Source organism: Helicoverpa zea, chromosome 12 (assembly GCF_022581195.2).
Source record: "Helicoverpa zea isolate HzStark_Cry1AcR chromosome 12, ilHelZeax1.1, whole genome shotgun sequence".
In the NCBI taxonomy this organism is placed as follows: domain Eukaryota; kingdom Metazoa; phylum Arthropoda; class Insecta; order Lepidoptera; family Noctuidae; genus Helicoverpa; species Helicoverpa zea.
This window is the reverse complement of record NC_061463.1, coordinates 9,532,471-9,556,414: the sequence shown is the minus strand read 5'-3', so window position 1 is coordinate 9,556,414 and position 23,944 is coordinate 9,532,471. Positions and strand designations below refer to the sequence as shown.

The 23,944-nt window shown below is 35.9% G+C and overlaps 2 protein-coding genes across 10 annotated transcripts in view; both read left to right on the top strand.

Annotated features, from left to right (window-relative positions):
* Positions 1-17,567, top strand: part of LOC124635136 — a 129,688-nt gene extending 112,121 nt beyond the window's left edge. Inside the window, exons 1-5 of one of the 5 annotated variants that reach the window (XM_047170940.1) lie at positions 9,621-10,120; positions 11,626-14,637; positions 14,842-16,012; positions 16,170-16,286; positions 17,328-17,567. In XM_047170940.1, the coding sequence (XP_047026896.1) occupies positions 10,058-10,120; positions 11,626-14,637; positions 14,842-16,012; positions 16,170-16,286; positions 17,328-17,338 (4,374 nt within the window). In that variant the 5' untranslated portion in view covers positions 9,621-10,057 and the 3' untranslated portion in view covers positions 17,339-17,567. Of the gene's footprint in view, positions 1-9,620; positions 10,121-11,625; positions 16,013-16,169 lie in introns of those variants that run through there. The other 4 variants (XM_047170936.1, XM_047170937.1, XM_047170935.1 and 1 more) reach the window with 4 other exon arrangements.
* A 4,630-nt stretch (positions 17,568-22,197) lies between these two features.
* Positions 22,198-23,944, top strand: part of LOC124635134 (supervillin-like) — a 206,710-nt gene continuing 204,963 nt past the window's right edge. For 4 of the 5 annotated variants that reach the window (XM_047170931.1, XM_047170929.1, XM_047170930.1 and 1 more), the window contains exon 1: positions 22,198-22,427. The gene's annotated coding sequence lies outside the window, so the exon portion shown is untranslated. The remainder of the gene's footprint in view (positions 22,428-23,944) is intronic. The other variant, XM_047170932.1, reaches the window with a different exon arrangement.

The following is a 23,944-nucleotide window of genomic DNA, read 5'->3' as shown; positions in this document are numbered from 1 at the left end:
TTTACATGGTCATTTAAGTGTCGTGTTTGGTTTTATTGAAATGTGTTATATGACGTCCTAAAATATTAGACTTAGTAACTAAACTACTAGAAAAAGATTTTGGGTTACAGTCCCATTCGACTTGTTTGCCGCAGTTTTCATTATAAACGGTTTGAAACTACGTCTAATGACTGAATTCTGAGCACTTTTATCGGCGGTTTATCTATCCATCCTTAAGAAACAAATTATGGATTACTGATAGAAGGTGAACGCTTCCCATCAACTGAAAACTACGTTCGGTCTTACCAAAAAGCTTCTTGGTTCAGTTCAAACCAATCACTATTTTTGCTTACATCTCAGACTTTCTGAAAACGTACTCTTCAGCTCCCAATACCTTTACACATTGGCAATGATGTGTGTCTATCAATTTATTTCGTAGAACGCTTACGTGAGCGAAGTTTCAAGCTTCGAAAATACATGAAGACCATTTATGTATTCCAATACTCGAGTCAGCAGCTTCCCAAACAAGACTCTTGAAGAAAAACAAAGAAAAAATGTTATATAGTGAATTCTAGAAAGGCTGTGTTTTCGTAAGGTTTATGGCTTAGATCTGTTATGTAAGGCAATAAGGCATTGACCTAAGATTCATCTCGCGTACACGTCACATGCGGGCTTGTCATTACAATATTGATCTTATCTAGGGATGGTGGATGCAGATTTTCAATATCGATATAATTTTATGGGTTGTTTTGAGTGTGGAATAATTTTAACTTTCATACATTCACATAATTTTTTTATGAGCGTTAATATGCTTACATTATCACTCTGGTGATGTATTTTATATAACAATCGATATTTTGTTGCTTTTGCTTGTCTTTCGGCAGAAACACGTTTTATTAGATTATTTTTAATACGTATTTTTTGATTCGTAGTCCTTTTAATTTAGTGTAAAATATTTATGCTTAGTTCTTTTCGAAATAAAACTTTTTCCATTTTACTAAATCTTCTTTTGTCAGCCCTGTCGATATCTTGTCGTAGAAACGCGTGGGTGATATAAAATTTTAACCGACCGCTTTGGTACAGTTTCTGGAGCAAATCCAGAGAAAACACAGGTACATCCGGTATTTCAATTCGTACACGAGTTAGGAACTATTATTTTTCTATTTTGTTAGCGAAGTTTCTATGGCCTTGATTGTCTGATGCCAAAAACATGCTTACAGTAGCGTTTTGTTAATTTGGTAGGATAGACGTACTATATTAAATAGCGATAGGTACTTGAAATTCTTAACTGCTTTAGATAGACTGATCCTATTTACTACCGTCCATAATGATGCGCTCAGCTATCCATATTACGGTTACCTGAAACTAATGTTTCGGTGTAAATAGATCTACAAATAGTTTGGTCATTTTATACAAGCTTAGCTTAGTAAAGCTGTACTTCAAACGAATAGCAAAGGACAAAAAACAATGTATTCTTGTATAGCAAAGCTTATAGACCATATTTCCTAAGCTAAGTACAGCAAGTACGCTGCAAATATTCCGAGCACAATCCGCTTATAAAATTGCATACCCCGTAAAAGAAAAACGTACCATTCATATTCCAAATATTCCAATTTGAAACTAACCCGGCCCTCAGAAATGAAAATAAAGTCTCCCAATTTTATATAGGGTTATATACAGATACGTGTATGTGTGTTTGAGTTTCCCGTGTGCATGTGTGCGTTCTCAAGGCGAAAAGCTATGACTGTAATATTCATTCATTAGTGACGGCCATTCGTCTTTCTTAAAGGGATGGGCGTGCATTATCGGTAGATTTTTTTGCGATAATCTACTTTGTGTTGATGTATGTTTGGAATTGGTAGAAAAGTGTATTTTGAGAAAGTATTTTCGTTCAGTTATTTAAGTGCAAATGAAATTTAGTTGATTTTAATACACAGTTATTTTTTATCAAACTATGCAAGGCACATAAAGACGATTTCAATAATGGTTTTTTTTTTAATTCCTGAAATGAAAAATTACAATTCAAAAAAATTTACACCTTTAATTAATTTACTAAACCTCTGAAAAAATAATTAAATATTTAAACTAGGTACACAAGCTAAATAGAGCACAGTATTTTACCTGATTTACAGCTGTGGTTGATGCGTTGGAATGTTTTCATTCGTTAGCGGGCTCAAGTACCTAGTGCACTGGGTCATGCGGACTATGTCCTACTTCCCGGTACCGAAATAACTTTAGGTTCGGGATTTCTTTTATAGAATAACTGTGTAAAGTTGTAGATGTTTCATGTTCTAGGAGGCTTAACAAATAAATTACATAGTTAATTAATTACCTACTTACATTCTTCAATGTACAATAAAATAACTACTTAACATTCTATAATTTAGAAATCAAACACTTACAAAAGAATAATGTAACCACCACACAATGCTGTATATACTTAGTAATTATGGAGTAAATACAATCGATAAATAACTCGACTGCGGACATCACTACACATCGTAACCGCCATCGCGTCGAATATAATCTCACCTTCATTCCTATCACGCGACAAGAATGCGTAAACAAAAATTCCCGCTATTCTACCAATCTCTGGAATTGGACCGGGATAATTTCGGGGTACCGCACAATTGTATACCACCTCCCTAATTCTCAATTCCTTAGGACATTCCTACCTGCTAGATTATGTAGATATGTAGACATTACTGTAATTCGAGCACGTGAAAGCCAAATTGTCATGTTCTATACAGTATTTCATAGTCTCAGGAGATTTTGTCTCCAGTTACTGTTATCCTGAATAGTGTGAATTGTTCAGGATAGAATTGTAATAGCTAGATTTTCTTTTATTGTTCAATTGGTATTCTCTAACACTGTCCGTGTAAAGGTGATATTACATTTAGCAAATAGGTGTCTTGGACATAAACACACTTGAACAATGCATTGCAAGCAGTTAATGATCACTATTTGACACTTATAATCGACCTTTCGATCAAAAAATCTGTGCAAGTAATATATCTTGGATAATTTTGGTAGATAAAGAGTTAATAAAGATTGGTTAATAAAGAGTTTTGGTAAATAATAATCAAAATTGACCCACGATATTTGGCAAATGTAATCACAACATAAGTCGTGTTATAATTTTGGATCGAGATTATAAAACGAGCTTTATACATTAACTTCTAATTTTATAAAATATCCATAATTTTACCTCTTGTTATCTTAAGTGTGGTATAGTGTAGCTATTTGTTGGTCTCATTCAAATAAATAGCAACATCATTAGTGAGCTCTAATGAGTGGGGAAGTCGCCTTAAAATATGACATGCTTTCAGAACGTAACACCGTCGAGAAATGCTTCAGATTGTCCCCTTTTCTTCAGTAATTAAGGGAGAATTATGAATGGTTATAGTAGTTTTGCTTGCGGGGAAATACTGGTTGAGGTTTTGGAAATATGATGATGTTGATTTTAATTGTGACTAAACATATTATTGTTTACATACACACGTCTACAACGGATTTATGAAATAATTACACACGATGTGCTCTGCTAAGACTGATACTCAAAGAAACTTAAAAACTTACTCTGAAGTAGAAAAAGAATAAACTGTAAGTACTGTAGCGGACAGTACTAGGCTTAAAAAAACACCTGTCTGTTTTGTTTTTGTTTTGACTTCTGGGAAAAATAACTTTATAGGGACTTAGACTTAGACTTAACTTTCCTTCCATACAATCATAAACTTTTAATTGTATAGACTAAAAATGTTACAAATGAAATTAAAAAGCCGTAACTTGCAGTTTGTAAATTAAAGATTCGTAAATACAATTATCAACATTGTTTGTATAAAGTGAATTTTTCAGACTCGCTATTTTTAAGCAGGTATTCAAAAAATATGAAAATATTACATAAATATAGTTTTTCGTTCAAATTAACTAAACTGCAACGGTTAACGACGCAATTATCGAGACGGTACAGGAAATATAACTCTTCAGAAATGTAACAAGGGTAGTTATAAATACCTAGAGCAGCGCAGATGTTTGCGCCGCCATATTGGCAAGAAATGGATGCGCGTGCGACGGTTAGAAGCCGGATATGTCAATACCATTGTTAGACTCCAGTTTTATGTTACGGCTTTATGACCGAACTAATCCATTTCTCGGAATATTAACTCTATATTTGTGGCCAAGAATCAATTTGCAAAACCAGATTACCTACAATGTTTATAGTTCTTTTTTTCCAACAAAATAAATATTTGAAATGAAATATTTGAAATGAATGTTGACTGAACCACAAAATAAGGCCAGATAACATAATAAATCAATCTATTTTTCTCTCACATCGGAAGAAAATGACTTCGGTCAATTTTGTTTGCAAGGGACATACAATCATATTTTTTTAAATGACAAATATAAGGAAGCATACATAACAAAAGATATAAAATGAAAACAAACTCCATACATGCAAATTCAATCATAATTCAAGCTGCATTTTCACTCTGATCCGTCTTCAATATAAATGGAACAGCCAGTAAGTGAGTGGGAGGCGTTAATCTCGTCTATGACTAAGAAAGGTGGTTAACACCCACCACTGTCTACCAGATTATTCATTATTTTAATAATATCTCTTAGGACTGAAGAGTCATAGGGACTTCGTCGTTTTTGTTTTGTTTGGGTTTGGCTATCTAAATAATAATCGTTCTGAATAGCTGGATAGAGTAGGTGTTTTCATTTTTATTCTAGCTTTTCCTAAACCGTAAATCTAAGGTTAATGTTGACACTGCGAGTAGATATTACGACTGGCATATATATATAAAAAAAAAAAACAATTACGTAATGGGTTGAAAATAATGCCAGGAAAGATCATGCGAAAATATCATACTAAATCGTAATATGTAGGTCTTTGCATTGCGTCTTAACATGTCCAAAATTTAAATAACTGTAAACAAAGTTAAAGAAAATTATGTAAGAACCGTAATATAAAAACAAATCTATGTTAAGACAGCGCATGATGATCTGCCTACCCCATATGGAAAATGACGTAAGATAACATATAACATCACCATGCAATATGGTAACACGATAATGTCCATACGTCACCACAGCATTCCCATGAACGAAGTCTATAAATAAATCTGGCTCTAGCGCATGGGAAACTGCACCACTTCCTGTGTCGTCAGAGATCAACCCACGGCGTGCAGATGGGTCATCCGACTCCTAATTAGGATATTGTTGTGGAACAAGATAAATAAATAGATAGCTACTGAAGAAAAACTTGTCAGAGCATGATGATGAGATTTCGCAAGCTACTGACCAATCCAACCAAGAAACTAAGATTCGTCCAAAATAATAATTTTATAGAATGAATAAATAAAGAATACAAGTATCTATATAAGATATAAGTAAATGACCAACATGCAGCAGTGGACGGCAATTGGCTGATATGGTGATGATAAAAAATAAGTCTTTAAACATTTTCTAAGTAATTTAAGCTCCAAGAAGCATCTGCCTGACGAAACCCTTCCATGAATCATCTATATTCTTCCAAATTAGATTTTTAATATTTCAAACTTCAAAGAATTAGCGTTTTCAGCTTTTAAAAGTATCATTTCTTTGTTTACAAAACTGCCCACTGTTATAAGGAAATTTGTGACAAAGAGGCTCAGTTTACCACCGAGGTTTTAAAAATAAATAAAGCTGCTAATTAATGCCCAATTCGTTGAATGTATCGTTGTTGATATTTTTAACCATTTTGAAACTGAAGCCAAAACATGATTAAGCGGACTAAGCGGACTTGATAAATGGCTTTCTGGAAAATCCTTATAGTTGAACGTTTGTTGGATGTTACACGATATTAGGGCTACAAATCTGCAGTAAAATGTTAAGGGAGAGACTGATATTAAATGTTCTATTCAAAACGTCTTTTAGCAAGGTTCTTTTTTCAGTAGGCTCTAAATAATCACTAGGCACCCTCGGTATCCGCCGATCCATTATTCTAAACTCACAATTCCCTGACAACTAAAGCCATGGCAAGTGATAATGGCCAGACAACAGATAACACCACCGGGGGCTATATTTAACAACAACATTAAGATCGTGGTCCGAATGATAAGCCAACAAAAGATTTACTTTCACTTGTTCGCTAACTCGGTCCAGATTGGCTTCGAAATGAAAGTAAAGTTTATTTATCGTTTCTCTTCCATGTGCTATTATCCTTTTTCTAAATGCCCAATGGAAGTTTTCTAGTCATTACTCACAAGTTTCAAGTCCTCATTGACAACAGTTCCAAACTTCTATTTAGAAACTTGGTCCTCACTTTGGCCATCTAAGTTCTGAATGACTATACAGTCAAACCTATTGTTCAAACTTGAATTGAGAGGAAATGCTCCATAAACCACATGAAGTCTTGAATCGCTACCGTAAATGATGTTTAACTGATAAACACGGTCCAGTCCAATACACTTACCTTCATGAAAGTAACTTCCTAACATTATCTTTTAAAGGAATCCAGATTGTTGTTCAGACTCCGCACTCAAGCGAATTAAAACAAAAAACAAAGCAAAAAGTTCTAAACGAGAATCTTCTAAAACCATGATCGGTGTTGCCGTCAAAAAAATAAAAAAGAGCAATAAATAAAAGTGATTTTGTAACGGAAACGCGTAGTTGTGTGTGACGGTTGTCAATGGGCGGTCGTGTCTATGTCTCGGGAGCATCAGTTAGGGGAAACAGATTCGTCTTCAAGATGGATCGGTAGATGCTCACACGATGATGTTCTGACCGCCCAGAGGAAATATTATTTTTGTTATATCAAATTGTTGTGGGATACTGAGTGAGATTAATGGGGAAAGAATGTAGGAAGTTACTTATTAGATAAGAAGGAGTTGCCCTCACTGTAGAAGCAACAACGATGTATTTCGGAAAGAAAATAATGTATCATACCTACCTACACGCATAACAATAGCTTTGAATATGCAGCCACATTCAAAGCTGTTAAATGTAAATAATCAGAGTGGGATGCACAATCCATTGTTTCAATTAGGCCGTTGTCCTCCTTACTAATTAAACAAACGTCAAACAATCTGTGTTCATACATCTATTTCTTAAATACTAGATCAGCGACCATTAAACAAAACGTTACATCATGACCAGAGGCTCGTCTATTTCTGATCGCGGCCTCGGCTGCAATTACCTGAGCATGTCCACATAATGTGACGACAACTCTCTCGTCTTAAGTATACGAAGCATTTGTTTTTACTTCCCTAATAAAATTGATACGAAATTGGGTACCCCCAGTCGTTGGAATCGGTTCCCAATTTTCTGCAACATCAATTTTGTTCTCTACTCGAGATTGGTCGTATTTGAATTATGGAGAGAAACGATATTGGTTTAAGAATGGCATTGATATTTGGTCTTAAATTAAAAACAATTACATAAAAAAAGATTGGCCTCGTTACAAGATCTGATTACAAGAAAAGCTGTGTTTCATGCATTGAATCTTTGATTGGACTGTGCTCTCCTTAATTAACCCGACAGGGTTTAAATCGGTCTCCAACTCAACCCTATTTTTAATGGAGTGTATCTGATGAGGTTCGCCCGTACGGCCGCTATTTTTCAGCCTTAATTAAATAGTGTCTATTCCAATGGAGTTGTTGGGTTAATTTGTTTAGACGTCAGACCAACGTGACGGATACGGAATGAGCTTCTAAAAATAAGGCTATCATTGTTGGACCGGATTAATTTACGAGATTCCCATCTATTATAAAATTAAAAAGGGTTTTAAATTCTTGTTTGGGAAATGGAAAAGGAATTCTGTGTATTCGAGACAGCCACTTAGATGGAGTCGTTTGTAGCTCACGTTAGGAGCGTCGAACACATTCCTGACGCCATTATTTTGTTCGTGATGCATTTTATAGCGAATAAAAAGAACGCAGCCATTGCTTCGACGCGGCGTATTTTTGGCACAAGAATCGCATTCACAAACGTATGTTTTGGACGAGTGCGGCTTTGGGATCGTTTAGCAATAGGGGATACAAAAAGCTGCGTTAGCGAGCTTTGGTCATACACATTCAAAGTAAGTGCTCGCAACAAAACATTTGTGTCTCTAAATGGAATTCAAATGTTGTAGGTAATGTGAATGTATAGAAGAATTTGCGTTCTAGGCATTGCGACAAAATGTGGAACTCAAATTGAAAATGGAATACCTATTTGCTTCAAAGTTTCAGCTGAATTTGTATTGAAAAACTCTTGTAGCGATTTGGCTGTGCTAAATCCATTTAAATCGTTTTGTTCTAAGGTCATAAGTTATCTGTTCTAAACCTTGACCAATTTCCCTGTTGTTGGGTGTAAGTCTATCGTTGAAATACATCTTCAATCGTTTCTAACTATTTTGGTCGGCTGTTCGCAACCGTATATTTGCAGTCTGTCGTATAAATCTCCGCAAAGTCTTTACGATCCCAAGATTGATGCTTATAGAAACAATTCCAACTAAATATACGTTTTGCATTTGTTTTACTTCCCAATGTCCTAAACATATCTCCGTAGGAACCAATGAACATGTGTTTTGCACATGTAGCTATGTACGTTGATATTATTTCAATAGACTTCATCGCTTGAATAGCAACATATTTTTCTAATCACCAACAGTTCATTCATACTGTTAATAAATATAAATCATAACTCGCACTCAATGAAATACAGCGTGTCTATCTAAATTAAGATAACCTGCTCCGTATTCATTTCACAACCAATCGCGCATTCCTTTCAGTCAAATTATAAACGCACCAAGCACCAGGAACATACATCAATGGTTCGACACGTAAACAAATTATCGTCTGTTTTCATGATATCCGCAGCTCACGAATGTCTGCTAGCAGTGACCTCGTCTATATCTTCAACATAGTTAGTTATAGTGAATAGTATTTCAAAATGAACAACGTGCACTTGACTCAGGCTGGTTAAATTTGGATCTCCCTTCGATGCTTCACTTCATTTTCTCTCGCCTATTGCAGTATCTGTACTTGTCTTGCATTACAATTCGTTTCTTCAGTAGCTGATCTATCTATAAAGCTTTCATTACTTACAAATTGGAATTTAGCTTTATTAGAAAAAACGTGTGACTAGCTCGCCGGTACAGTTCAGGTACATACCTAGATATTTTTAGTTTTATTGCGTTCCAAATATTTTTATTGATACGTTAAAATGTCGCCCGATTTTTTTTTTACATTAGGTCTCTGATCTTTGACAGTATTTAAGAAAATTCCTTCCATTACGATTTTTTGTTTGGTGTTGGTTATCTTTCATACCTAATAAACTTCTGTCGACATCTGAGCTCGTTATCAATAACGTTATGTTTAAACTTTAATATGAGTCGTTCAGTGTTAACGGCACTTCCTATACACAAGTCTATTTTCATAACATTAGTCCAAAAAAACATCTGAAGACTCTCGACACGAGAATTGCATCTTAATAAAAAAAAATGTTGTGAGTGTATTAATAGTTGGATTTGTGGAGCATCGGGCGCCTGTGTTATTATAGCGAAGAAATATAGGATAGGACGCGGATCTATCTGTAGTTGGCCGAAATTATCGCGAGTCGACGCCGCGCGCGCAACGCTGCGCTGGCGAGTCGCGCGCGCAGCCACGGGGCGACGCGCACGCGAAGCTTCCCAATTATTTGTTTGTGTTTTTCGTTGTGATATAATACGGACGTATACTATTATAACATACATTGCAACAGTGTTACATTAATTTTCGTGTAGTATTTACAAAGTCTCAAAAATGTTCTAGATATTTGCGAAATAGATGGGACGAAAATACGATATTACGTGTGGCCGTAGTGTTAGTTTTAAAGCAATATTTTAGTCTAATTAAGAGACTAACGATGCTCAAAGACTGGAAGTAGTGAACTCAGTGGAAGTTTTCGTAACTATACATGAATATTACTATGATATGAGTGTGTATTTTATAGTTATGTAGTAGTGTGTGTAATATTGTGTTAAACATACGGTAGGATCGTGGTGCCAAAAGTACGCAAGTGGGTGTGAATATTTGTAAATGTTCTTTAAATAAGTGTTTATATTACGATAAATATGGTCGCCATGCTGGAAGTTGCTGAGAGGAGAAACAATGAATATTTTCGATCGTTCTTACCTGTAAGTTTCAGATTTAATTATGAAAAAAGAAGTCGGTTGACAAATGATATCGCATATTTAAATAAAAATCTCTTGTCGTCTAATACATTTTCTTTTTGTTTCAAAATTTAAATTGATATGATATTTTCTATGACTGTTATACACGGCCTCAAAATTCCGAAGTCATGGCCAATATTTGAAAGTGATTATATCTAACCCTGGTTTCAGAGTCGAGCTTTTGTTGAGTGTCGACTTTTAAATGAGTCTATGATCTTTCAGCTGTATCAGGCAGAAGTATTTATTCTTAAAGACTTTTTCATGCAGACTATTTATTGTAGTATACTATTTAAAGTTAGTTTAGTTTAGTCATGCAACAATTAGTTACATGAATTGTGGACATGTACTTTTTAGTTTTCTCGGTTTTTTCTTCATTTTTAAATGAAAGAAGATTAGTTTTTATCTATAGTATATTATATTCATATCTATTGAAGGCTCATTTCCCTATTTATTTGGTGAATATAGGCACATTAATCTTGGCAATTGCATCAAAAATAATGTTTCTTTATAACGTTATTACAATTAATGATTAAATAAACCCTATTGTGTCAATACGTATCATCACCGACATTACAGATAACCGACAGATAAGCGCACTGTTGCATTTTCATTAAATCTGCATGTTCAAATGTTATCGTAATTAATCGCTTTTGATGCAAAACAAACAAATTGAGTTTTCGCAAACATACGACTGAATCAATTTATAGTTTCCATTATTGCATTTTGTCTGCTTTTATTAGCTGCACACTCAGAGTTCCTAAATTAGATTTGTTTGAATATTACGAAGTGATGATTACAGTAATGCGTTAATTAATTAAAGGGATAAACTTACACGTATACAAATGGAAATGGTTGATTGTGTTAGTTACAGTACATTAGTCACATTCTGATTTTTACATATCTGAGTATAGCATGTGTTAGCGTTTTTTCCTATGCGTCTTTGTTGTAGTAGGTAACGGAGCAAAAAAACTCGAAATACCACTTTATATTTTGGGACTCGTTTATATTTTGACAATTTATTTCAGCTGTATATTTCTTAATTAAGATCTTCGCAGAATGTTGATCACGTGGAATTTATTTAATTACAAGTGTCTCATTGTTTACCAGTACGTATTTATCAGTCTCCTTGGTCGAAATCACTCTGAACTTTAACATGAGATAAAAAATTAAATAACTGCTTCCTACTTCTGCAAACAAAACACAAATTCATAATATTTTTACATTTGACAACATGCCAAAGTAATGACCTTGGCAAATTATTCTACTAGACAGCAGGGCGAGGTACCTATTATACAAGTAGTGAACTTCCATGACTCTATTTAAATAGTACGTACTCGTCGTTTTTTCATTTCAGTCCCTTCACAATAGGTGCCAACTCTAGGTCAAATAACGAAGTTTTAAATTACGAGGTGCTGTTGGAAATACTCCACGCGTGACATAATAGTAATTTAGTATTTGTCTCATTTCAGGCTGTCAACTCCCCACCGGTCCCTCACCGAGACATATCGGCACCCACGGCGACGTACCGTCCCTACACAGAAGAATATGCCACCGTCCAACGCCGCGTCGAACGTCCCGCACAACCAGAAGAAACAGAAAGAAAGAAAGACAAGAAGTGGTCCATTGGAAAGCTGTTTAGAAGAAAGAAAAAGGAAGATGAAAGTGGTTCCTCTTCGGAAAGCGACGAAGGAGTTAGTACACGTTCCCCATCGAAGAGAAAGTCTAAAAAGAAGAAAAAAGCTCCAGCCGTCAACAATTTTGATCATATAGTAATCAGAGATTCAAGAAGAGCACAAAGTTTAGCAAAACCGAACGTTCGAGATGTTACCGACGATGGCGTGCTATCTGATCCATCTGCTGGCTTTATTAACTATCGTGCTAAAACTCAAGACATGTACAGAGCTTCCAAAGAATCCCTCAGTTTAAGAGAGGATAATTCTAACAGATCCTCTGGACCATCCTTGGAGTCACATTCAAGAAAAACCAGAAAGGGCAGATTGAAAGCCAGAGTTGAAGCATTAAGAAATAGTATGAAAGGAGAATCAAGTAGTGAAGAAGAATCACTCAAATCATCAAATTCATCATTGATGATCCGATTTAGGAGTGAAGATTCGTTAATGCGTTCGCGTGATAGCTCACTAAATAAAAGATCAAGAAGTGCTAGGAATGAGAGATATATCAAAAGATTATCTCGTGATGAAGAAAATCAACTTAATAAAGAAGCCGAGTTGTTACAGCAAGGTTACACAAAAGCTGAGGTTGAAATGTTGACAAGAACACCGACGAGTCAAAGCAGTGGCTACGGAACCTGCAAACGTGATCAGACACAGAACGTGAAAACAGAACAATTATACGCTAATGATGTTAACCGCCGTCCTATGAAATCCGAATCAATATCATCATTCCCCTCAACTCAAAGTTATCCATCATCCATCAATTTTAACGCAAAAGTTAACAATGAGCATATTAACTATTCCATACCAACAAGTAACATTAATAGAGAAATGCTTTATTCTAATAACAATCGCGAAAGGAGTGTAAGTAATCAGTATGAGAACGCGGATAACGTCATGTGTGTTAAGTTTCCATTGGGAAATGTAACGAATGTTAAAAGAGTAGAAAAAGCACCGCCTGTTCCACCTCCACGAGACATGCAACGAAAAGTCGCAACTCCTATATCCATGTACTATGAAAATAACCCCATAATAGCTGAAAGAATAGCCAATTCACAACAGACTGTTCAGTTACATGGCGTACCCAACAACGATTTCGAACGTGTTATGCGGAGAAGTCAAGAAAGGTCACTGAGTCACAGTTTCAATGGCTTGCGAAGACCTATATCAAATTCTGAAGATCATATTGCTATGCAGAACAATGAATATATACAGAACTTTCAAATTAGAAACGAGCAGCCCCGAAGGCCAGCTTCAGTGTCAGCTGAACCAAATCATTACGGCCTCTATGCCAACTCACCGCCTTGGAGGAAGTCAATAGGTCCCACAAATATTGTGAAGCCCGAACCAGTGCAACTAAGACATGATTATCTGTATTATGCGGATCAAAGTCCTCGGTCTCGAAGGCCCATTAGCGTAAAAACTAGTCAAAATGGTCATGAAAATCAATATTTAAGTGACTCCCAAGCTGGCCAAAACGTTGCTGAAAGTGTATATCGACGACCACGCAACGCGTCTGACTTTTGGAAAAAAATTGACGACGCAGAAAGACAAAGAAGGCAGCAAAATATGTACGCAAACTCAAGGAGCAGCAGTGACTTCTCAAATAGCACACAAAATAGAGTAGCTCCGTATTTAGAACAAAATAAAGTGGGCCAAGAAAATACTGACAATCAAAATAAAAACAAAACTCCTTTTAAAAGCTCTTCTGTTGACACAACCGACGGTGCCAAAGTTTGGAAGGCGACGACAGAGTACAAGCGATCCATAACAGTTGACCCACCAAAAACAGTTACATCGCCGACATCAAAAACACACGTTAGACATAAGTCTGATACGTATGTTCCCAGTGTTTACCAAATGCCATCTGACGACGAAAAGAGTTCAGAAAGACGAAAATCTACAAATCTTGACGACGCTCTCAATGAATTAGAAGCCATCTACAATAGTTTAGGTTTAGGTGACGAAGATTTGTTAGATAGAGCTGAACGTCGCGAATTAATGACGCCGAAGTTCAACGACCAATTTAATGATTGGAATGGGAATGATGACGAGATCCAACTGCGAAGTCAGCCAACGACGCCTTTGAGACGAGTGCAAAGAAGGTCGACATTACCTGACAAGTTGCAAGATGATATGGCATTTCGAAGAATGAATTCCTTAACAAAGGAAAAACCTAATTATAAAGAAGCACAGGCGCAAATAAGTTACATGTTAGCGTCACCCGTTTATGTGCCGTATGCGTCCGATGATGATAGGCAATCCGAACGAAACGAGCCAGATATAGTTTATGACGATGTTGTTTACAGAAATATAAAGCAGACTAACAGTCGATTAAAGACTTTAGACCCTCAACCGCCGTTTGGCATACCTATAGGACCGGTTTCCCCAGCCCCGCAGAGTGATTATCTTCACGCAACACCAGAAAACAAAGGCCGCCCTCGATTTATCCCTCGCAGATCGCCCGACCTCGTATCAGACGACTTAGCGTATCGAAGTTTGAGGAAGGATAACAGACATTCTACACACTTTAACGGTGAAGATTATAGTGGCCTCATTAATAACAATCATTCTTACAGTGAATATCCATATACTAAAGACTCCGCTGCTAATCTTAAGAAGAAGAGAGCTGTTCGATCCCTGTCAGCTAATATATTTACAATGATACAGAAGGAAATTGACGAAGCCTTGAACATGAGTAAAATGGCTACTCTACAAAAAACGCACAGTAACAGTGATGTCATGAAACGGCTTCGTAACACTTTTGAAAATAACGACAACGAGCAGGACCACTATCCTCGTAACAAGGTAAAGCAAAGACACAACACTGTCAGTCTTTTTGTCAATAATACCCATGCACCCACCCATCATTTCGCAAAAGACGATTCATTCATTCATAGTGACGATAAGCACCTTGCTAAGCCACCATCATGTGATAAGTCCAAAAGCTCATCACCATCAAACAGATCTCCACAAGCATCGAAACGTTCTTCAAAAGATGAGTTTCAACAGGTTCTTAGCATGTTGGCGCAGGAAGCTATGGACACCAGTAATAAATTAGGAGTAGCGCTAGCTGAATTAGATAAAAATAGAAACAACAACGAGAAAAAATCTGATGTCCAGAGCCGAATCTCTGATAGTCGGCAAAACTTTTTGAATGGTTTAACTTGCAAGTCTTCTGAAGATACTGCACCTGAAATTAAGCACGTAAATGTTCGGTCTGAAGTTGTAAGTGAACAAAAAGATGACAAACCAGTGGCAGAGGTTAGTGAAGTCAGCGAAGATTCTAAAGGAAAGAAGACTGAAGATAGTCTTTTAGCTATATCAGACCAGTTACATAAAGTTGAAGATCAGCTAAAACATAGTTTTGAAAAAGAGCTTAATTTCCAAGATGAAAGTTTAAAACTTTCAAGTTATATATCAAAAGGCGAAGAACAGTTAAAAGCTCAAGAAACGATGGTTGTGATACCAGAAAGTAAGTTAATACCTGACGTCGTCCCAGTGACGATTAAAGATGACTCAGTGAAAATTGAGACAGTAAACGATAAAGAAAATGAAGTGGAAATCAAACCACCAGTGATCAATTCTTTAAATCCTTTCTTGAATTCTGATGATAAGATTAAAGAAATTAATGAGATAAACGCTTTTAAAGAGCTAAAAGATGGAATATCGGATTTAATTGCTGGTATTTGTCAAGTAAATGAAAAATTATTCACACAGAATAAAGGACCAAAACTGGATAAATGTAATAGTGACGTAGACAAAATGACTGGAATAACAGAAGCCACTGAAAAACTGAACCAAGTTTCACAAACTATCTGTAATCAAGAAGTTCCTCATAGGGCTTCCGTTAATCTATCTATATACGAAGACGACTTAGAAACCAAGAAAGATGCTGCTGATTCAACCGAATATAATTCCTCTGAAGAACTGGCGACAATATTTAAACTGGACAGTAACCCCAAGTCGCGAACTCAAACCGATAATGAGAATGAGTCTGAAAATAAAATTCGCAATGAGTTAAGTTCGCCAAAATTAGTTCAGACAATGAATCAGCAACTGAGAAGGTTGTCTGTAGACCAAACGGATGATTGTACTCCTAGTCAAAGCAACTCACTGCCAACGAACGTGATTCCCTGGAGAACTAAAAGGCAAACTCACCATTCACAAAAAGAAAATAGAGGTACGTGGTCCATTCTCATGCACGGTGTATGGTTTTCACTGTAACCATTTTGCATCCAGCTTTTTGTTTTCATTTTGTGTTCACGATCCCTGTTGTATTAGTTGCCTTTACTAACTAGTTTTTTTTACTGTATGCGTTGTTTTTGTTGTTTCGACAGGCGATAGCGCGCAGTCGAAGCGCGATTGGCACGACTCTGGCACGTTGATGTTAGCTTGTACCTACACCTTGATGTTCTCCCAACACCTGGCAGACTTGGACTGGTTGACGCTGCTAGGTCTGCTGCTGGCAATGATCACAATTATCGCTATGCTAATAATATAACATAGGTGTAACAATGTAACAAAATTCCCATGGAGATGTACTGATTTACTGACAACCAAGTTTACGAAGTTTCTTTTTACAATACAAGCTTATTAACCAGCTAGTGTGCCTATTTTTAAATGAAAAATTGTTTGAAAATAAATAGTCAATTTATCGGTCCATCTCTAGACGCATTTATTGGCATAATTTTAATAAAAATCACCCGTTATTTTATTTTGATTTATTTTACTGATATTCAATACAATTTTGTATATTAGGTACTTTTATCGAAACTACCATGTATATTTTAGAAAATTTTGCTGTGATGTTCATTTTACCTTTTACTGAATGGTTTTAAGATTTATTTTTAATTTTGTGTTTTTACATTTATATTTTTTGTGCCAAAATTAATTGATCGAAATCATATTTTTAATATTTTGGATACAGTTTTACGCTTTGAATGTTTTGGAATCGCATGATTATTCCTAAATTGTATCTTTTTGCATGATTTGTGTGTCTTTTATAATTTGTGCTTAGAAACATTATTATTACCTACAGAATAATATTTCTTAAATTTAATAAAATAAGAAGTTATGAAATGCTTAATTGGTCAAATCCAATACAATAATCACAAAAGCTCTAAGTATTAAGTCGATCATAATCGATAAAATATTTTTTTAATAAAATTGTATTATGATTTATTTAGTCATTGTATACTTATTGGCATTGATCTACTAAGAAGCAAAATAACAATCATGAATTATTATTACCTATACGTTATTGAATTTTCATAATAAATAAAATCTGAGTATCTACTCATAGACCAAGCGGTGTAATTAAAACTGCCTAACATATTTATAAATTTAGATTTTAGCATTATCGGAAATATGTCTTAACTACTTAAGTAATGTCAAAAGATTGTGCCTTATAAAAAAATGGCGCCTAAATGCTACTAATCTACTCGTGTCTATGGCCACAAAAAATAATATTGGTTAACCTACAATTTATTTTCTAGGTGAACATTGATTGCCTGCAGTGATCCACTGGGTGACTTCGTTTATACACTGCGTATTTCGACGATATTTCTAAGTTATTTTTAATTTTTGTCTAAGCTACTTTCTGTATTTTATCCTGTACCTAGTTGTATGACATTTAAGATTTACTATGTTTATGTAGAGGCTTCCAGATACATTTAATGAGAGCGTTATTTATATGAAGAAAAGAGTTATAATTTAAATAAAATGTTTCAGTTTTATTCATTGTTTTATTCATACAAACCGAAAGAAATAAATCATGATGTTAGCTGAAAGCTGATGAGCAGATTATGCCTCTATGTTCTAATAGTTAAATGGCTTAGTCTGAGTATGATGACAGGTATCCAAGTCCAAATGGTCACAAAATTTTATATTCCATGAGCATTAGACACCTCCAAAAAGAATCCTCGATGCTGATTGCCACTGTGGATTCGTTTAAATATAATAATAATAATAATTTATTGAAGCTACATAGGCTCACTTGTTAGTAATGCTTATACCTTAGGGTTAGTAAATTAAAATTATATATATATATATGTTACCGTAAGATTACAAACATCGTTAGATTACAGTCTATCTCGAGAGATTGTAAACTGTCGAATTATTGTGAACCGTAACATCTGATTGCAATTTAACGCATTATTTTTCGCTATATTATAATCTATCGATGAGAAATTGTCAAATTGTCAACTGTCCGAAAGCTCTCTCTGATTGGTCAGTCTTTTTGTAAGATCGACCAATCACGACCAGCCGTTCTGTTCCCATGGAGTTCCCGTAGAGTTAGGAATGAAATAGAGGTGTCAGTTAAATAAAATAAATGCTCTTCAAAAGTTCTTCAAGTATTAAATTTATATAAAAATAACTCTTATAAAAATACAGTTAGGTATTTTGTCTTCAAATACAAACTAATATTTAAAAATAAAATAAAAGGGGTGCTAATTAAACAGGCTTCTTTTTAATATCATTATTCGCCCCCAAAAATGTATGTTGCCTTCTAAATTACTAAGTCAGCCACAATTAATAAAGCGTCGAGCATCTAAATAATACTATCTTAGCCACGAGTTATCTTCCACTATAAATACAACTCAGCATGATGGTTATTTTTTTGCATCTAAATTTGTAGCATGCATTCTAACAGTAAACTTCTTAAATACTATTAAATGACATCATAAAAATATTTATTTACCTTCTAATTTTTTAACTCGTACCTACTGAGTTTTTTGTTTAAAATATAACACATCCCATATTAATTGACCCAGCATGGAAGTAAGCATGCAACATGCAGCAAGCATAACTTCTGTCACGGCTCCGGCGCTCCGGGGCTCCGGCGGTCCCATGCGAGCTTATCGTCGCAGATGGTTTTCACGCTCACCACCGCAGCTTCGGCTTGCTGGCCGGCAGAGCCGGCCAGCCTCAGCCGCGGCGGCGAGCGCTGAAACTACCTGCGCCTCAGCTCGCAGGCCGCCTCGCCCCTCCGCGCCTACGCGGTTTTGAATTGCACTCTAGGGGTAGGGCAGACAAGACTACGTGGAGTCGGTTTTGCAGCGATTCGTTTTCGTCACTAACTTCAATTTTTAATACAATTCTAATTGTGTGTAATTTGAGTCTTAAAAATTAAGTACAATTTTTGATTTTATAAAAAATTAAACCGTCACTTATTTTTGCACGTCAAAGAGCTGTGACACCGGGAGTTGCAAAGAACATTGTCTTTTTTGACGTTCTACCAATCAGCGCGCAAGATGCATTCCGTTCTACGCCAGTTGACAATTTGACCGCTCTACATCGCTCTCGATCTTACAAAAAGACTGACCAATCAGGGAGAGCTTTCGGACAGTTGACAATTTGACAATTTCTCATCGATAGATTATAATATACCGAAAAATAATGCGTTAAATTGCAATCAGGTGTTACGGTTTACAATAATTCGACAGTTTACAATCTCTCGAGATAGATTGTAATCTAACGATGTTTGTAATCTTACGGTGACATATATATAATTTAGGGTATGTCCTGACGAACTATGACCTTTATAAATTGGCTCAATATACGGGAAATATACGGGAATATACGGGAGTCGTTCAGGTCAGATAACGTCTTCAAAATGCTATTGGAGCTGCTTCGTAATCTACTCAACAGAGAGGCGGTCTTATTTCTCATAATCGCATAGAAGTCGTTTGTATGCGCTTCTGCAAACATATCAGACGCACTACAAAATCTTGGCAGCCCCAACAGCACTCTGAAACCGTTATTATATTGCACACGCAGAACATCTAGGGCCTTCCGCGTATAGTTGACGCCAGTGTAGAAATTCTGGCAATAAGCTTTAAAAAGGGTAATCTTAGCCTCTACGCTACAGCGAGCGAACCTATGGGCCAACATATTGCATCTAGCTGCCAGAGTCCTGCGCTCGCGATCCATGTCTATCTGATCTTTAAGGTCATCTGTAACATAATGGCCAAAATATTTAAATTGGGTAACCCTTTTCAGAGGCACACCATTCAATGAAATGGTTGGTTTGTAGCAAATTGGTTTACCAGAGGCTCCAAAGATCAAGTATTCACTCTTCCTTACATTGTACATAAGTCCAAGCTTCACTGCGTATTCCTCACATGTTCTCAACATTTCCCTAATCGACCCTGCCGTTGGACCCAGTAGCACCATATCGTCTGCATAGCTCAGATTATTTACTGAAACATTGCCAACTTTGCATCCTACAGGCTTACTGCTGAGTTCAACAATCAGATCATTCAAGTACAGGTTGAAAAGCTTGGGTGAGCTTATACCCCCCTGCCTCACACCGCACTCCAACCTGTACTCCTCTGACAAACTGTTTTGCCATCGTATGATACGATTTCGTATTGATCCAGACTAATCAGATACGAATCGTATTTGATTAGTCTGGTTACTATACCAATACTTAAATAGACACAAGACTTCCGAGGGTACGCCCACTTCCCTGAGCTTTTCCCAAAGGACATCGTAGGAGACCAAGTCAAAAGTCCTTGAGAGATCAAGGAAGCTGGCATACACTGGAGTACCTCTATCTACGTAGTATTGAACAGTTTGCTTGAGTCCATAAATTGCACTTTCTGTAGAGAGTCTTGGTTTAAAACCGAATCGTGTGCATGAATACCCAACCAATTGTCTAGTCTAGTGTCAAGCAAACTGTCCAATACTGAGATCGTCATGACCAGGAGATTTACCTCCAGCCATTTTGGTAATAACTTTTGTTACTTCTTTGGCACTAAAACGCATAAACTCACTGCCCTGACAAAACTCAGCACCACACACCGCGCTGCTAGCGCCTAGAGGAGATGTTACCTGAAACTGGTTTTTAAACAAATTGGTTATATCTGTCGGCGAACCACTTTCCCCTACCTTTACAGGAAGGCTTGGCCTAGCATCAAGCTTATTTGTAGATTTCCAAAATTCTTTAAATTGTTTATTGGATCTATGCGACGCAATAATATCCATTTTCAGTTGATCCTGATGCTTTTGGCACCATTTTACTCTTCCTCTGAACAAATTTTGACTGGCACGCATTTCGTCCCATAATCTGCCCGACTTAGGCTTATTGTTTTCAAACCAAGCTTAATACTTCAGCCTCGCCTCCATGCGTAGTTTACGCACATGGCTGTTCCATCCCGGACCACGTCTCCCTGATTTAGGCTGATTTTCACTACAGGTTATTTCTGCTGCCTCAATCAAAGTGATCACAATTTCGTTGTATATATGGTCCAGGACACTTTTATGATCAACATTTTGATACAATTTGTCACCACATAACTGAAAAGTGTCTATAGTTTGTGTCAGTATATAGTTTAAGAAATTTTTGTTATCAATATTGGATTTGGATGGTTAAGAAAAGCTTTCATTTAACATTGTATATCATATTATGTATGCTAGTTTTTAAGGTAGGTATTTATCTATGGGCCTTTGATGCCTGAGAATAAAGATGATTTGATTTGATTTTGATAATGATGACGTACGACGTTGATGATGTCCTCCTAGCCGATTATCGGCTACGGCGGCTGTTCTCATGTAAGGAGATTAGCCAATTACGCAGGACATATTATAGTGCACGAGCATTTGCGCAGACACAGGTGCACTCACTATTCCTTAACTCTCATAGCCCGAAGGGACGGTAATCCGACACGACCGGAGAGAGATCAGGCGCAGGACCGACATTTACGTGCTCTCCGATGCACGGGTGTATCAATCACCAGCTTCCAGGCTCCGGGCTGCTTTGTGAAAGTCTTCTAAAACCCACAAAGCGATTTCGGCCCGACTCGGGAATTGAACCCGAGACCTCGTGATTAGCAGCCGCACTTGCGACAGCTAGACCAACGAGGCAGTTACGACGTTATACATTGTTCAAAAATGGATGCATAGGTACTTAGTTAATACTTAGTTAGTACTTACTGTAGTTTAACTAGGTTTGATAACAATCGACGTAACAGCATAGAATGAGATTTGAGGGACACAAGCATCTAGCGCCATCTATTGACTTTTGTTCATAGTAATTCAGAACTTACGAATACATTAGTTATACAAAAATACACCAGATGGCAGTTTATAGACTTACAGGTTTCCGAATATCAGTCATAGATGGCACTGTGTGCGCGGTGACAAAAGATTTTTTGTTTTCAGTTTATTTAGTGAAATGAAAAAGCATAATTTTGGTTGTCATACCTTTCTTATGAATTAACAGTAAAAATAAGTAAATTACAATATGTGAAAATTATTTATATTTTGTCACGATGTTTCTCACACAAGAAACCGGTTTCGTGTAATCAAGCAAGATCAGAGGAACAAAAAAAAATCCCAACTGTCACTAATGTCAGATTTTTCGCAAGAGAGTATCGTATGTGTGTTGTGATTATTATTTTGCAAAATATTCTTTTATTATTTTTGATTAAAATTGTTAAAACTAGTTTGTGGAATTAAGCTATTGCGAAATTTTAGTCGATAGTGTTTACTCTTGTTATACGGTGCCGTTGCACGTGTAAATTCGTATGAACGCTGGACGGCCTCCTACTTTGTTCCTGTTGACCTGTGCCGCACTGTGATTGTTTTAAAAGGTAACGGTTTCAATATTTACATTGTTTTGTATTAAAACTATTTGAAACATACTTCAAATAACTTCTATGTATAGTGAAATGACTAATTGATACTTTTTCATGGTGATATTGCACTTTTTATTTGATGTTTTCCTCTGTTATTCGACAGTTTAATCGTGTTATCATATTCGATGTTTTTTTATTGTGATATTGACGACAGTACAAAATCCTTCGCGTTATCTTTGTTACAAAATCTTTCCGTTGCATTGGGTATTCGAGAATTTTCATTGATCATTATTTTGTTATGTTTAGGTAGGTATCCTCAATCACTAATTTCCTATAGGTATTCTTTATTTTATTAGCATGAACATATTGACACGACACAATTTGTTATGCACGCGCTAAAAATGGCGGTAAATCAACGGTAATCTTCATCACTGTTATTCTTTTTGTGGAAATGTGTCTTATTGTTAACTTGTGTCTGACTGTAATGTGCAGGCTGCATTAAAGAAATAGCACACATTTTCAATCTACTATTATCAGGATGGGAGTAATAAGAAAAGAATGTTATTACACACTCATCAATGATCTAAATACTTTGCTTGAAACAATAACCATTTACCCTCCTACTTTAGACTCAGGCTTTAGCCTCTAAAGGCAGCTGCAATATGCAAAAACTCTAAAAAATCTACAACATTAATTCAAAACAACCATTTAACCATTCAAAATCAACAACAGTGATTGTCAAATAAACAATTAGCTTCACATTGTTGAAGAATAAATAACAAATGACAATCAACAAGGACAGACAAGATTGAGAGAGGAAATAATAAATCTCTTGACTGCTTGGTACGGTCAAGGGTTCTATATTTAGCACCCAATTGCTCCTTAGATCCTGTTGCATAAACTTTTGACGGAGGAAGTCCTTGTCCTCGTTCCTGGACTGTAATTTAGTTGTTCAGGAACTTGTAGTATAACAATGATCTTTGAATTTATGGTTTCATTTTCAACAGTTAAGCAATATGCACAGTGGCATGTTAATGTAGAAGTGATAATGATGAATTCTGTTGGTACTTAATAAAATATATAAAAACATTTTTTAAATTATTTTTAAATTACATTTTAGATCGTACAAACATTAACTAACTAAAGAATACATAGGTTTTTGGTATTCAGTTATTCAAAATGACCGTTATGAAGTCACAACAATATCAAAATGTTAGGTAAAATATTTTTGTTAAAAACTTCAAACAAATCGAACAGTCTCCTAGGAATAAAAACTGTTTTCATATGATATTACAATAATGTTGTACAGAAAATGTCACTTCCAATGTTTTAAGCTCTAATTGAGTAGGGTTGACTGGAACTTTCCAGACCTTGAGGTAGTTTAGGATATAATAGAATACTTAGGGATAACTGCTCTTGACCATCTGTCTGGTAAGTGTTATTTTGGGATATAATATTATCTACCATATAAAAATTGCAAGCCGTAAATTAATTCTTTTAAGTAGGTAAGTAGGTATACAGATTTTATTAAG